This window comes from Cervus elaphus, chromosome 2 (genome assembly GCF_910594005.1).
Source record: "Cervus elaphus chromosome 2, mCerEla1.1, whole genome shotgun sequence".
Taxonomy (NCBI): Eukaryota; Metazoa; Chordata; class Mammalia; order Artiodactyla; family Cervidae; genus Cervus; species Cervus elaphus.
The window spans coordinates 2,342,511-2,358,578 of record NC_057816.1 but is presented as its reverse complement, the minus strand read 5'-3'; the positions used below and the strand labels follow the sequence as shown (position 1 = coordinate 2,358,578).

The window sequence follows — 16,068 nt, the reverse complement described above, 5'->3', positions numbered from 1 at the left end:
TTTCCCAGTAGTCATGCATGGATGTGAGAAATGGACCATAAAGAAGGCTGAGCACTGAAGAATTGATGCTTTCGAACTGTGGTGCTGGAGAAGACTCTTGAGAGTCCCTTGGGCTGCAAGGAGATCAAACCAGTCAATCCTGCAGGTGATCAACCCTGAATATTCATTGGAAGGACTGAGGCTGAAGCTGAAGCTCCAATCTTTTGGCAACCTGATACAGAGAGCTGACTCATTTGAAAAGACCCTGATTCTGGGAAAGATTGAAGGCAGGGGGAGAAGCGGACGACAGAGGATGAGATGGTTGGATGGCATCACTGACTCAATGGACATGAGTTTGAGCAAACTCTGGGAGATGGTGAAGGACAGGGAAGCCTGGTGTGCTGTAGTCCATGGAGTCACAAAGAGTCGGGCACAACTGAACGACTGAACAACAGCTCTGAGAGGGACAAACCCAGGAAGGGACTGATGGGGGTCTCGTGGAACTGTGCCGATTACTCTTCCTGGTCGCCAAGGGCTCACCTCAACGTCACCTCTTCAGGGAAGCCAAGGAGGTTTTGGCTGGAGCAGGACCCAGGCCGGGGGCAGGTCTCCAGGAGAGCTGACTCTCCCAGCCCAGGTGCCGAGGAACCTTCCAGACTGGAGTCTGTGACATAGACTTTGGGGACTGCAGTCTGGGCAGGGACTTCTTGGAGGAGGGGCAGGGGCTGGGCCTTGTGTGGGTTCTGACTCCCCTGTGGGCGGGGTCCTGGGACTGAGCCTTCAGGACTGGACCCGGCCACATCCCCAGAGGGGGCACTGCCAGCCGCCGGGGGCTTCTCCACTGACCTCTCGTGGATGTGGGCCCCCTGGGCCCCGGGTCCAGGCAGAGGCAGGGCTGCAGAGGCCTGAAGTCTCAGCTCTCACCCACTGGCTCTGCCTCACTCCCGGCCCAGTGCTGGGGTGCAGGGGCCCACATGGTAGGGTGGGGGTCACTCACTCCAGGGGCTCTTGCAGGCCGATGGCTACAGCTGAGAGAGGAAGACAGCTTTGATGGGGAAGCATGGTGCATAGGCTGCTGGAGGCGGCATCCAGGCCAGAGGCCTGCAGACTGGAGACCCTGGGGCCCTCAGACGACCGCTGGGGTACACTGTGTGATGGCCATGTCCCCCCGTGACCAGAGAAGAGGAGGAACAGGGGACGCTGCTCTGGAAACCCTCAAGGAGGTGCTGACAGCCCCAGGTTGCCTGGGACCTGGGGCTTCCCATGTGCCAACAGGAACTGTCCTGGACAAGCTGGGCCACCCAGTTATCTTGCCTCTCGGGTCCCTGGAAGCCAGACAGACTCACACTGGGCTCTGACTATAGGAAGGATTGGGGGCACGCTGGGGTAGGGGGTGGCCCGGGCGGCAGAGTGGGGCTGGCACAGTGAGGCTGCAGGCCCCATCTCCAGGGCCCTGGGCTTCTGCAGGAACTGCAGCCTCAAGGGAGGGGTGTCCATCCAGGAGAGCCAGGGGTGAGTGGCCAGCCTCCAGTGGTCTGGCGTGGCGCGATGGTGGAAGGGTCGAAGGGCAGCCTGGAAGCAAAAGACGAGCCTTCCAACTTCCCAAGAAAGCAGGGCTCAGAGAGAAGAGCCACGCACACCTGTGGAGAGTGCTGGGAGCAGAGAGGGCCCGAGGCAGGACACGCGGTCTGCACTCGCGCCCCTCCATGTGCCCCGGGTGTCACGGCCCCTGAAACAGGCACAGGCCCGAGGGACTTGGAGGGAGCTTGCTCTCTCTCCCCAAGAACCACCTCCTCCCATCCTGGGCCCTCATCTCCGGCTAGAAGGGACTGCCCCCGTTCTGACCATCCATCCCACGTCCACGTCTCCCGGAACCTCCACCCATTGGGAACTCAGCAGAGAATCCAGGGAGAAGCAGGGAGACTTCTAGGACCCAGAAGAGAAGTCACAAACCCATGCGGCCCTTCTTACCCTAGAGCCCCACCCTGGCCAAGCCCGGTCCCCTCCCCTCTCCAGGACGGCAGTTTCAGGGAGCCTGGCTATTCGGGTTCCGTTGGGGGCAGCCACGCTGACGGCTCCAGGAGTGACAAGCAGTAGCTGCCCATTTCTGCTCTGGGGGCCGTGGGACCTGGTGGGTAGGTTTCTAGGGCCCCTGCTGCTGTCCACCCCTGGGCCTCTGGTTGATGCCCAGCTCGGGGGTGGCCAGGTCTCGCGCGCATTTTGCGAACGGGAATGCTAGCTATGAGGGATGACCCAGGCCTCTCTCTCTGCCCCTGCCACCCTGGGACTCAGCCCCACTGGATGAACCGGTGAACATAGGGCATAGGTGGGACACCCCCGGTCCAGGCCTTGATCTGACAGTCAAGGAAGAGGGGCTCTGCAAGGTCATGGAGCCGACAGTGGCCAAGCAGGGGCCAGCCCCGCTCTGCAGGCAGCCCTGCTGGGCCAGCACGTCCACGGCTTAGCCGGCCTTGACAAGTGTCTCGTCCTCTCAAGCCTCAGCTTCCCCCTCTGTGAAACGGTGTGTTTGTCAATCATGTCCAGTGCTTTTCGACCCCATGGACTCTAGCCTGCCAGGCTCCTCTGTCCATGGAATTTTTCAGGTAAGAGTATTGAAGTGGGTTGCCATTTCCTCCTGCAGGGGATCTTCCCTGACCCAGGGATCAAACCTGAGTCTCTTGTGTCTCCTTCATTGCAGGCAGATTCTTTTTTAAAAAACTATATTTATTTCTTTTTAATTGATTGATGATCGCTTTACAATATTGGTTTAATTTCTGTCGTTCATCAACATGAGTTAGTCATGCTGCTGCTTCTAAGTTGCATCAGTCGTGTCCGACTCTGTGCGACCCCATAGACCCACCAGGCCCCTCCATCCCTGGGATTCTCCAGGCAAGAGTACTGGAGTGGGTTGCCATTAGCCATAGGTGTACATAGGTCAGGCCTTCCCAGTGGCTCAGCGGTAAAGAATCTGGCCTATAGTGCAGAAATCGCTGGAGGTGCAGGTTCAGTCCCTGGGTCGGGAAGATCCCCTGGAGGAGGGCATGGCAACTCAGTCCAGCATTCTTGTCTGGAGAATCCCATGAACAGAGGAGCTTGGTGGGCTACAGTCCATAGTGTTGCAAAGAGTCAGACACGACGGAAGTGACTTAGCAGGCACGCACGTACATATGTCCCCTCCCTCTTGAAGCTCTCTCCCACCTCCCACCCTTTCCCACCCCTCTAGGTTGTTACAGAGCCCTGGTTTGAGTTCCCCGAGTCGTGTGGCAAATTCCCATTGGCTGTCTAGTTACATATGTATCTGCTTCCCTGATGCTCTCTCCACTCATCTCCCTCTCCTTCCCCGCTGGGTCCACAAGGCTGTCCTCTGTGTCTGCGTCTCCATCACTGCCCTGAGGGCGGCCCCATCTTTCTAGATTCCACATATATGAGTTAATATACGACATTCGTTTTTCTCTGACTTACTTCACTATGTATAATGGGCTCTAGGTTCATCCACCTCATTAGAACGGACTCAGATGCATTGCTGTTTATGGCTGAGAAGTATTCCATTGTTGGAGAAGGCACTGGCACCCCGCCCCAGTACTCTTGCCTGGGAAATCCCATGGACAAGGGAGCCTGGTGGGCTGCAGTCCATGGGGTCGCTAGGAGTCGGACATGACTGAGCGACTTCACTTTCACTTTTCACTTTCATGCATTGGAGAAGGAAATGGCAACCCCCTCCAGTGTTCTTGCCTGGAGAATCCCAGGGACGGGGGAGCCTGGTGGGCTGCTGTCTGTGGGGTCACACGGAGTCGGACACGACTGAAGTGACTTAGCAGCAGCAGCAGCATTCCATTGTATGTATGTACCCCTGCCTCTTTATCCATTCATCTGTCGATGGACATCTAGGTTGCTTCCACGTCCTCGCTAGCGAATAGTGCTGCAGTGAACACAGAGGTACTTGTGTCTTTTTCAGTTTTGGTTTCCTCAGGGTATATGCCTAGAAGTGGGATTGCTGGGCCCTATGGTGGTTTTATTCTCGGTTTTTAAAGCAATCTCCGTGCTGTCTTCCATACTGGCTGCATCAGTTTACATTCCCACCAGCAGCACAAGAGTGTTCCCTTTTCTCCACACTCTCTCCAGCACTTGTTGTTTGTGGATGTTTTGATGATGGCCATTCTGACCAGTGTGAGGTGATATCTCATTATAGTTTTGATTTGCATTTCTCTAATAATGAGCGATGTTGAGCATCTTTTCATGTGCTTATTAGCCCTTCATATGTTTTCTTTGAAGAAATGTCTGTTTAGGTCTTTTGCCCACTTTTTGATTGGGTTGTTTGTTTTCCTGCTATTGAGTTGTATGAGCTGCTTATATATTTTGGAAATTAATCCTTTGTCAGTTGTTTTGTTTGCTATTATTTTCTCCCATTCTGAGGGTTGTGTTTTCACCTTGTTTCTACTTTCCTTTGCTGTGCAAAACTTTTAAGTTTAATTAGGTCTCATTTGTTTATTTTCCCTCTTATTTCCATTATCCTAGGAGGTGGGTCATAGAGGATCTTGCTGTGATTTCTGTCTACAGTGTTCTGCCCGTGTTTTCTTCTGAGAGTTTATAGTTTCTGGTCTTATACTTTGGGGCTTTCTTGGCGGCTCAGTGATAAAGAACCCGCCTGCAGGACAGGAGCTGTGGGAGACGTGGGCTTGATTCCTGGGTGGAGAAGGTCCCCTGGAGGAGGGCATGGCAGCCCACTCCAGTGTTCTTGCCTGGAGAATTCCACGGACAGAGAACCCTGGTGGGCTATAGTCCACAGGGTCACCAAGAGTCGGACATGAGTGAGTGACTTAGCGCACAGCATGCGTGGTCTTACATTTAGGTCTTTAACCCATTTTGAATTTATCTTTGTGTAGGGTGTTAGGAAGTGTTCTAATTTCGTTCTTTTGCATGTAGCTGTCCAGTTCTCCCAGCACCACTTATTGAAGAGACTGCTGCTGCTGCTGCTAAGTCGCTTCAGTCGTGTCCGACTCCATGCGACCCCATAGACGGCCGCCCACCAGGCTCCCCCGTCCCTGGGATTTTCCAGGCAAGAGTACTGGAGTGGGTTGCCATTGCCTTCTCTGATTGAAGAGACTACCTTTTCCCAATTGCATATTCTTGCCTCCTTTGTCAAAGACAAGGTGCCCATAGGTGTGTGGGTTTCTCTCTGAGCTTTCCGTCTCGTTCCACGGTTTAGTCTTCCATTCTCGTGTCAGCACCATACTGTCTTGATGACCGTAGCTCCGCAGTATAGCCTATAGCTTTGCAGTATATACCTGAAATCAGGTAAGTTGATTTCTCCAGCTCCATTCTTCTTTCTCTCAAGACTGCTTTGGCTGTTTGAGGTCTTTTGTGTTCCCATACGAATTGTGAAATTTTTTTGTTCTAGCTCTGTGAAAAATGCCATTGGTAATTTGATACGCGGGCGGATTCCTTACTGCTGGGCCAAAGGGGACAACGCTAATTCCTCCCTCGTAAGATACACATGCGGGTTTAATGGAGCAATTTGCACGTAAGTTGTGTGGCCAGGGGTGGCTACCTGGCACAGAGAGGGTGTGCTGCCAGCAGCAGCTGGGTCCCAACCAGGGCCACTGCTGAGTGTCGGGCACGTGTGCAGAGGGTGGGTCGGCCTGAGTGTTAGATGGAGACCCTCCAGGCACAGCAATCTGCATCCACAGACGCCCCTGGGTGGGGCAGGGTCCTAGCTGCTTGTTATGTAAAGGCTGCTTCATCCTGTCTGACAGTTTATTGGGGAACTGCACATGACTAGGTGACGCAGATGCTTTTGTTGGGGTCTGAGTCACACTGCCAGCCCGTGTCCCTGGGCTTGGAGCAAACGTCCAGGTTTTGTTACAAAAGCAGCCAGTGGGGTCCTCAGGGCTTGGCTGGGCCTTGCCCTTCTGCCAGGTCTGGAGGGAGAGGCCCACCAGGAGGCTGCTGGCCAGGCACACAGACATGGCCTCTGAGCCTCTTCCGGAGCCACGCAGATGAGAAAGCGAGGCATGGAGCGGTCACCCGTTTTCCTTTGCCCGAGGAGGAGGTGGTCACTCTGCCCAGCCCAGAAGCCCACAGATCTCCCCCGCCCCGTACCTCCTGTCATGGGAGGCCTGCCAGCAGGGAGTGAAGTGGCAGAGGTGGAAAAGTCAGATGCCACCAGCAGGAATCCGGGTCCCCCGGTACCCTGGGGGCAGCTGTGGCCGGTGGCCAGATCCCCTGACCCTCAGCAAGGGCCTGCTGCCTCTCACCTGCCACCTGTGCTCCAAAGTCACGAGGCACCGTCCTCCTGAGTCCCCCCCTCCTTCTGCCTGCTGCCACCCCAGGCTCCTGGAGCCCTCAGACCTGGCCTCGCTGGGGCCCCCAGCCCCCGGCCTGGGGCCCCGTCATTACCCGCTTGACTGCCTTTCTCACCTCGCTCCCAGGCGCTGGCACCTGCCTCCACCACTCAGACTGCAGGAGCCTGGACCCCCAGCTAGAAACCTCTGGTGCTCCCTTGTGCCTTCAGGATGAAACCAGTCCTGAGCCAGACGGAGCCCCAGGCCCTGCGAGCCAGCCGTCTCCAGCCCCCACCCGGCCCGTGCCCGTCTCCCTCTGCGGGGCACCAGCCGTGATGGGCTGGGAATGCCAGGCCCCTTCCCTGCCTGGGGCCCCCTCCTTTCCCAAGCGCCTCCTCCTCATCCCAGACCTGGAGTGGCCCCTGCTGGGGGCTCCTGCTGGGGGCTTGAGACTCCCCCTCATTGCACGACCCCTCCCCCCGGTAGCTGTGGAGGGTCAGGGCTCGTGCCTGGTTGTGGGTGGCTTGGATGCGGATTGCAGGCCTTTCCTGGTGGCTTGCAGGGTTCCCTCAGGGTGCAGGCTTATTTTCGAGTGTGGACAGCTGATGGAGAATGCGGGGCACGCACGTCCTTCCAAGCTCGCGTCTTATCTGCTGCTCCCCAGTCAGATGCTCCCGCCTGAGGCGCCCGCATGTGCCCACGAGGCTCCAGGCCCTGGCTCCCAGCCCAGAAACGAGAGTTATGATTACTGATTTGGTTGTTGATATTGTTAGGTGAATCAGAGTTCAGTTCGCAGACCGGGGGTCGAACCCAGGCCTCTGCCGGTGAACGCGCCCAGTTCAGACCACTGGACCCCCAGGGGGCTCCCCAGAGGTGCCTCAGGAGGAAGGGCCACACGCAGCGGCCGCCCAGACCCTTCAGGGCGACCGGCGCAGGCTTTACAGGGGGCTCAGACCAGCGACCCCGGTGGAGGGGCGGGGCGGGCCCTGATGGGGAGAAGAGGAGGAGGGTGGGGGTGACGGGGCAGCGGGGAAGGAGGGAGGGAGCGGGGGGGAAGGGAAGGGCAGGGGTCAGGGCCTGGGGAAGCGGGGAGGGGAGAGGACGGGAGGACGGGAGGCCGGCAGGGCCCTCACCTGGGGTCTGTGCGCTCTTGGCCTCCCCCCTCCCCGCCCCTGCTCCCTGGCTCGCGCCCGGCCCTGGAGACAGGAGAGGCCTGAGCACTATTTCCCACTAAGGTGTGAGTGACGCCTAGGGGTGCTAGGATGGTTTTGAAACTGAGGCTTCCCCCCTCCACAGACTTGACCCTGGGCAGACCCGCACCCCAATCTTAGACTTGAGACTCTGGGGTCACAGGGGACGAGGCCCTTGTCCAAACCACCCACAGGGTGAGGAAGGGGCGAGGTGGGCGGGCGAGGCTGGGGCCGGCCTGGGGGACCACTCGGTCCCGTGTGCGCGCTGGGCGGGCTGCAGCGGACGGCGGTGCCGCCAGTGGACACCAGGGGGCAGCAGGCCTCCAGTTTCGGGGCTCCGGCGGCGAAGGAACGGCGGGGAGGGGGCCGGAGCCCGGCCCGGGCGCCGCTCACGTGGAGGACGGTCCCCCTCGCCTCAGCCCCTCTGGCGGGGCCATCGTGGGGCGGGGGGCCGGGAGGGGGGACGGGACAGACCCCCCGGCGCCGCGCGCCCGCTCTGCCCAGCCCCGGGCTCAGGGGAGGGCCGGCTTTCACCTCCTGACCCCTGTCCTGATCAGCTGCTTTGCTCGCCTTGGAAACTCGCCCGGGGGGAGCTGGGGAAACGTGAAGAAAGAGTGGACGGGGGAGGGGACGGGTGGCGAGGGCGGCGGCGCCTCCTGCACCCCGCCCTGACGGGGGACGCCCCGGGGCTGGCCGCCCCAGTGCGGGGTCAGCACTAGCGCTCAGTGGGGTCTCTGAGGCCCGGACCCCGTCTTGGGTGACTGCAGACCAAGTCCTGCTGGGGAGCGGGGGACGAGGGGGTGGGACGCACTCACACCCCCTCCCTGGCGTTTCAGCTGCTCCTAAGTCAGGTGGGGTAGGGGCAGCAGGGTGGGAGGTGAGTCCCCGGTGTCCGCGGGTGGACAGAAGATGCTCATGGGGACCCCACTAATTCAAGAAGACAAGACAGGAAGTGGGGGGCATGGTGGGCGTGAGGGCTGGGGATGGGGGCAGTTTATTCCCCAGGAAGGACCGTCCAGTCTGTCTCCTGCGGGCGAGGAGGAGGGGAGCCTGGTGGGGCTCAGAGCTGACCACAGAGGGGTCTGAGGTGGGCCCTGGGCCCCTCCTGGGTGCCTGCCTTCTGCCCCAGGACTCCTCCCCTGCCCTGGGAGGCTCTGTCTGGAGCCTCGGGTGACCAGTGGTCCAGGGTCTCCAGGGCCGTTCAGGACTGAAGCCAGAAAAGTCCGCGGCAAGGTGGGACAAGGGGTCCCTCTGCTTGAGACCCCGGGGAGAGCGCAGGGAGCCGCCCCAGGCTACTTTGGAGTTGGGGCTGGGGCGCTCTGGGGCCCTGGGCTGCTCCTGTTCCCGCCGCTCCCCGCCCCCAGGGCTTCCCAGTCCCTCCCGCAGATTCGGGGGAGGGGGGCATGAGGACCCCGGCCCGGACCCCCAGCACAAGGCCGCCCCTGTAATCGGAGCTTCGGATTCGCGTCGTGCGGCTTGTGGACGCGTCAGCGGAGGGAGGCCGGCACCTGCGGAGGACGTGCCTGGCAGCGGCCCGAGAACAGCCCGTCCTGGGGGGGCTGGGGGCGGGGCGAGCCGAGCGCGGGAACTCGGTGCGGGAGGGACAGCCCGGCCGCGCGGGCGCTGGGCGCCGGCCAAGTGCGCCGGGAACCCTCCTGAGCAGGCGCGGGCGCAGAGCCGGGTCGGGCCGCCCATCGCTGGGGGCTGGCGGTTAATCTGTAACTCTCCTACCCCTTGGAGGCCCCATCTTGTAGACGAGGGAAGGTGAAGCTTAGAGGGGCCTGCGGGGCCGGCCCGGGGCCTTGGTGCTGTTTGCTGCCGCATGATGTGCCTTGACGCCCCGGGCGTGCTGCGTGGGCTGGTGGAGAGCCTTGCCCTGGTGGGTGCCAGGTGGACAAGCTAAGACCTACACGGGGGAAGAAACATGACCGAGCAGGAGTATGGTCACCTCCCTGCTGGGATGAACCCTGGGGGTCAGCCATCCCTGGGCAGGGCTTGGGAGGGATGTCAGGGGAGGGGAACCTGGGAGCTCTGGACTTTTCCTCTCCTGCTTTCCTGCGTACCAGACCCTCATAGGCGTCCAGGGGTCTGGGCCAGGGGCATGAACCAGCTGCCCTTGAGCGCTGGATGACCACAGGCAGTGTGCTTAACCCGTCTGAGCCATGGGCTCCTCTCTTGGAAAATGGGCATCAGACACCTCCCTCTGCAGGTTCTTGAAAGGGTTATGAGGCAAGGTGCCCAGCCAGGGTGCAGGGCAGGCTGGAGGTCCCTGGTGTGGTCAGGGTTGGCCGTGTCCCTCCAGACTTCTCAGATCTGCAGTCACCCAGATGGATAGCAGTTGGGGAGCTGGATAGCAGTTGGGGAGCTGCTTGGAGGGGCACAGGCACAGACAGGCCAAGGAGAACTGTGGGGGGTGAGCCCCCCCAACACACTGGCCCTGTGGGCCCCCAGGAGAAGGGGGGTTTGGGGTAGCTAGAGAGGCGGCTGGTGGGGGACGCGGCCAGCAGGGGGCAGCACGCGGCTGCGGATGGCGTTTTCCGGACACCAGGGACCTGGCTCCCGCTGAAGTCCGGAAAGGCTCCCTCTCCCAGACTCAGACTCCACAGCTGTAAACAGAGCCCACAAGACCCAGCCCGCCTGCGGGGCTTTGTGAGGACTAAACCCCACCGGGGCCTTGACCACTGTAAGCTGGAGCAGGCCCTTGCATCTTCCCCAACCTTCACTCCTCGTCTGGAAAGTGCCCACCCGGGTATACCCGGGCCATCTATGCAGGTCGGGGGAACCAGTGTCTGTCACAGACACCCCTCATTTTTACAGTGGCTGAAGATGCTATAAAAGTTCATTTCGCACGCCCAAGATGGTCAGGTGGGTGTGCAGAGGGTGCCGCTGGGGCTGGGGGGGGGGGTCGCACTCTGGGTGGGCTTTTGGGGCTCCTGCCCCCTGCAGCAGGGAGGCAGGGAGAAGGAGGATTGCCCTGTGGGCCTGGTGGGGAAGCGGCCCCTGCCCACGTTCCGTAGCACCCCCCCCCCCCCACCCGCCCGCTAAGGGCTGGGGGAGAACCACGTGGTTCAGTGTGCTTAGAGGAGAAGGCAGAGGTTTGGTGAGCTCATGGCTTTTCCTGTGTCCTCCTCGGTTGGCCGAGGGGCGGGCTACAGTGATGCAGGATGCAGCAGGGGGCCTGGTGCTTAGGCCTGCCACCCCTGCCGACCCCCCCACCCCCGGCTGCAAATAGGCTCTGCTCCCCTCCCCTCTTGCAGGATTTCGGGGAGAGAGTAGCCACACCGCTCCTGGTTCTGATGTCTGCACAAACCTTGTTCCTTTTAGCTTGCTTTTTTCCTTCGGCTACATTTTTAATTACAAAAGTAGAGCCTGGATGTTGTGCCTAGATAGATGCTCGCTCTCAGAGGCTGTGGGCCTCTTCTCAGGGCAGAACTCAGCTTCCCCCCCACCCCCCATCCCAGGCTCAGGGAGGGACCTAGCCCACTCCTGGGACCAGCAGGTTCAGTAGGCCAGTGGGTACCACATTGGATCAAATTCGGGATCCCAGACTCACAAAGTCACCTCCCTGCACTAACAAGGCGGCCCAGAGAGGAGGTGTCCCCGCAGCCCCTGGAGAAGTATTAAGTAGGAAGTCAGAAGACAGGCGGTGGGGCGGGTCTAAACCCTGCCTTGCGGCCCTGGCGGCTCACCCAGGCTCTCTGTTCCCTGCCCCGTAGGACAGGTGGGGCTCAGTCAGGGGGCCACGGAAACCGTCCTGCCCAGGGCTCAGCTGCCCGAGGCCCCACGGCTGCGGCACTGTGTGACCTGGAGAGATGCCACACCCACCCCTGTCCGTGGAGACCAGGCTCTGAGTCACAGGCTGCTGGGCTTGTCACTGTGGAGGCCCTGGGGCCCACCAGCTGGACTCAGCTGGCGCCCACGGAGATGTCCTGTGTGTCCCGGAGGGGCTGGGGCGGCCCTCCTACGCCATTCTCTGGACGGTGCAGGCGGAGGGCGGGTCGCGTGGAGGCCTGGTTTACCGCCGGCTCCCGGTAATCTACGAGGAGCGTGCTAGGTCTCCCGCCCCGTGGGGCCCTGGGTGGACAGGTGCTCACACCATAAGGCAGTCCCCGGGGGTCCAGAGCGGGGCTGGGAGGGCGGCGGCTTCTCTCGTGTTGGAAAGGAGACAGCCTGGAGACAAAGCCTGGGTTAGGGGTTGGCCCTTCCCTGGCCTGCCTTCCTGCATGGCTGGAGCTGGGGCATCCTGACCCGGTGGGAAATCCTCGGGGCGGGGGGCACGTGGTTCCATGTTGTGTGTTCACTGCCCGCTGTGGACTGTGCATACGGCCTCTGGGGAGGCTGGCGCGGCTGTGGCACTCGGGTGGGGCGAGGCCCAGGCTGGGAGACACGAGCCCCGCCCAACGGATCCACAGGGCCAGGACAGCCTTTGTCATCTTGTTTTTATTTTCCCGGAAGGTAAAAACTTGTCGCATCTGTACTTGCTGTGGGAAATTTGGACTAGAGTGTACAAAAAAGAATAAAGAAATTGACACAAAGCATCAGCTTTGGTCCTGCTCTCCAGAGCCAAGAGTGGTAACCTGCCCTGTCCCTCAGCTGGGTTGATGCCCCTCCCTTCAAACCTGGCCTCCCCTGAGCCGCCTCCGGGACATCTGCAGTGTCGTCCTGGAGCCCCGTTCCCTGAGTGTCCTGGAACCCACGGGACCCTGCGGGGGAGTCAGACAGGTGGGGTTGGGCCAGCCTCCTCTAACCTCCTTCACTGGGGCCCTGGGCTCCCCAGTGGAGAAGCCTCCAGTGCCCTGTCCAATATCGAGCACTGCAGCCTCTAGCCAGCTAGCCTGGGCAGTCCGGAATCCCACCTGGCCAAGCCCTATGCGGCTGAGCACCCAGTTAGTGATGTGATGGGCACAGCTCAGGATGGGCATGGCCAGTTTCCCATCCACTGAGTAGGGTGGGCAGCCTCAAGAGCTAGGGTCTTCAGACCCTGGCCCCAGACGATTACAGCTGGCCCTCAAGGTGTCTGCCACTTTGCCCTGGGAGAAAAGTGGAGCAGATCTTTCCTCCCCCTGGTCCCCCAAAGCCCTCTTTCTCTTAGCTCGAAGGCCTTCGGTCTAGCAGGTGTTAGGGTTCCAGGTGCGCGGAACCCCGGCAGGGACACAAGCCTCGGGCGCGGCAGGCCGCGCGGGGGCAGCCGAAGACCCCCTCTAGCTCCAGCCAGGGACGAGCTGTCCGCGGCGGCTTAAAGGCCCGTCAACTGGCACCGGAGGCCGAAGGCCGAGCGCAGGCGGCCGGGCTGGACGACCCCCGGGGGGCCAGTTGGGCCAGGCTGAACGTCGGTCCTGCCGGGGGGTCGTCGCCCGCCGAGCCCGGGAGGGCGCGCGGGCTGGGGTGTCGGGGGGCCCTCGCCACCATCGCTGAGCAGCCCCCGCCTTGCAGACAAAGGAGCCGGCGGGGGGCGGGAGCGGGGGGCGGGAGCGGGGGGTGGGGGCGGGGGGGGGATGGGGCGAGGGGGCGGGGCGCCGCGGTGTCACGTTACCGCCCGCAGCGCCCTTTAACTTCGGCCCCGCCCCACGCCCCGCCCCCGCCCCCGCCGCCGCGCTCGCCCCGCGCCCTGCCAATCGGCCCTCGCGCCCCGCCCCGCCCTCGGGTGGGTGTGTGCGCAGGGCCAATGGGTGGCGGGCGGGGGCGGGGCGCCGGAGGGGCGGGGGAAGCGCGGCGCCCGCCAATCGCCGCGGTGTTGTTGAAACTGAAAATACTACATTATGCTAATAGCAGCAGGGCCCGCGCGCGGGGGGGGTGGGACCCTCGCGTATAAAGGGGCGCGCGAGGACTGGGCGTTCCACAGGCCAAGTGCTCTGCGCTCGGTGGGTGCCAGCCAGGCCAGAGCCAGCCGAGCGACCGAGGACAGGCACAGAGGGGGCGCGGCCGCAGGTCGGACGACACCGCGAGCGAGCCTCAGGAGCAGTCAGCGTCCCGACAGCCAGGTAGCCGCCGCGCCACACTCCCGCAGCGTCCCTGTGCAAATGCAGACTCCGGCTGAGCGGGGTCTCACTTGCACGCGGCCCCCGCCCTCCTTCCCTCTCCTCCTCCTCCCTCCTCCTTTTCCTCTCCTCTCCTGCCGCCCGTCCCGCGCAGCCCCCGGACACGTCCGACGTGTGTCTCCGCAGCGCATTGGCAATGGAGCGCCTGGTCGCCCGCCGCAACTTTCCCATGATCGCGCGCACCAGCGCCTGCCGCAACCTCTTCGGGCCGGTGGACCACGAGGAGCTGGGCCGCGAGCTGCAGATGCGCCTGGCAGAGCTGAACGCCGAGGACCAGCGTCGCTGGGACTACAACTTCCAGCTGGACATGCCACTGCCGGGCCCCGGGCGCCTGCAGTGGACCGAGGTGGACAGCGAGTCCGTGCCCGCCTTCTACCGCGAGACGGTGCAGGTGGGGCGCTGTCGCCTGCTCCTGGCGCCTCGTCCCCGCCCGGACGGCGCGGCCAATAGCCCGCCTCCCGGGGCGCTGGCCGAGGAGTCCCTCGACGGCCTCGGGGAGGCGCCGGCGTCGCCGTCCAGCGGCCAGGCCGTAGCGCCTGCCCAGGCCGCGGCCCCGGCGCCTCAGGAGGGCGCCGAGCAGGAGGCGGTCCCGCCGCCGCGCAGCCAGGAGCCCCAGGCCGAGCCGCCGCACTCAGGGATTTCGGGGCGCCCCGCGCCGGGCACTGCCGCCGCTGGCACCAACACCGCCGCCAACGCCGCCGGTGCTGCCACCACTGCCGCCGCCGGAGGCGCCGCGATCAAGAAGCTGTCCGGGCCTCTCATCTCCGGTGAGTCCCGCGCGGCCCCGCCCCGGCCCGGCTCGGCCCTGCTTTGTCCGGCCAGCCGGGTTCCCCGGCCCTCGGGGGCCTCCCTGGGTCCCCGCCTCCTCCGTGGCGTTAAAGGGCCCGCAGCGCGCGGGGCGAGGTTATGCCCGCACCCCGTCCCCACCCTGTGGTCGTGCTCTCGAGAGGTTCGCACGGGAGGGTTGGGAGGGCGCGCCCTGTTCCCCTCTGAGCACGATCCACGCCGGGGCCACCGAAGCCCCTCCTCGGGCGCGGCCTGGCGCCGCAATCGCGGCGCGGAGTGGGTTAAACGCGGCGGTAGCCCCGGGGGGCTTGGCCGCGGGACCAGGGGAAATGCTTAGACAGCACTTTGCGCGGCGACGTAAACAAAGCTGACCCGCCGCGGACCTCGGCGCGGGCGGGGACGGCGCCCCTACCCCGGCCCGGCAGCCGCCCGCGCGCCCCCCTCTCCGCCCCGGCCCTCTCAGGCTCCCCGGCCCGCCCCGCCCTGACCGGCTCCGCGCGCTGTCGCCGGCAGACTTCTTCGCCAAGCGCAAGAGACCCGCGCCCGAAGCCAAGGCGTCGAACGAGGTTCCCGCGGGATGCGCCGCGCCTGGCGCCGCTCCAGCCGTCGGCTCGGCTGAGCAAACCCCGCGCAAGCGGCTGCGATGAGAGGTGAGGGCGGCGGCCGCGGCGGGGGGGGGGGGGCGCGGGGAGGGGCGCCCCGCGCGGTCCTCGCGGCCCTTCTGTCGCCCCTCGTTCACTGCACCTCTCTCCCGTAGCCTCTTGCCCAAAGAGCCCTGACGGAGCCCGTCGGGCAGCGGACAGAAGAGGAGCGCTGGGCCTCGGCTGGGACCGTCCATGTAGCAGCAACCTGCGGCAGCTGCCGCGAAGCGTTCGGTTTCGTGTTTAAAGTTTGACAACTGTGCAATGTATTAATAACGTCTTTTATATCTAAATGTATTCTGCCCAAGGAGTACACTGGTCCCAAGGTGTAAAGCTTTAAGAGTCATTTATATAAAATGTTTAATCTCTGCTGAAACTCAGTGCAAAAAAATGAAAAAAGACAAAAAAAAAGGAAAAAAGAAAAAAAACCTGTATATTTGTACAAAAATTTTTAAAGTTATACTAACTTATATTTTCTATTTATGTCGAGGCGTGGGCCGCTCTGCCACGCCGCAGCTCGGTTATTGGTTATGCCAAAGGCACCTCACTCGCATCTGGTTATCAACAAGTGTAAATTTATTTTTTGTAGCCTATTCTGGGGGGTGGGGGTCACTCACAAGCTGTAGCTGCCGTACAAGCCCATCTAGCTTGCAGTCTCTTCGCGCTTTCGCTGTCCCTTTTTACTATTATGATTATTTTAAACTTGAAGACAAATCTGTTTTTTTTTGAAATGGTTCCTGAGCCGTCTGCACCACTGCCCCGGCTCCTCGTCCGCCGGGTTCTAAATAAAGAGGCCGAAACATGCTGCAACTCAGCTCCCGTGTGCTTGTACTGCCTCCAGCTTTCGCCCCTGGCACCCCCCAAAAGTTAGGGAGTTAGAGCTGGGGGGGCAGCCTAAGAGGGCGGGGGACGAGAACTTTCTCCTTGGCAGCGCTAGCGCGCCCACGTGCACCACGGCGCTAATTTAGGGATGAGCGGCCCCGCCCTAGCTGTCGGTTTATCACACACACGAATACACACACACACCCCGTGCAGGGCTCGGAGCAGAGACCAAGACTCAGTTTCCCTGGCTCCGGGGAAGCCACCCATACCCCGGCTGCCCAGTGGGACTCAGGTGGGCACCGGCGGGGGCCGGGCTGGTCGCGGGCCCAAT

At 62.2% G+C, this 16,068-nt stretch overlaps 1 protein-coding gene across 2 annotated transcripts; it reads left to right on the top strand.

Annotated features, from left to right (window-relative positions):
• The first annotated feature begins 13,238 nt into the window (after nucleotides 1-13,238).
• Nucleotides 13,239-15,729, top strand: CDKN1C (cyclin dependent kinase inhibitor 1C). Of its 2 annotated transcripts, none has more exons than XM_043923837.1 (4): nucleotides 13,239-13,431; nucleotides 13,615-14,255; nucleotides 14,738-14,924; nucleotides 15,032-15,729. In XM_043923837.1, exons 2-4 carry the CDS (start codon nucleotides 13,625-13,627, stop codon nucleotides 15,051-15,053), a joined length of 840 nt encoding a protein of 279 aa, XP_043779772.1. In that variant the 5' UTR covers nucleotides 13,239-13,431; nucleotides 13,615-13,624; the 3' UTR covers nucleotides 15,054-15,729. The 2 variants fall into 2 exon arrangements, with proteins under 2 accessions (XP_043779772.1, XP_043779778.1); XM_043923843.1 differs by having other exon boundaries at nucleotides 13,241-13,431; nucleotides 14,788-14,924; nucleotides 15,032-15,043.
• Nucleotides 15,730-16,068: the final 339 nt, after the last annotated feature.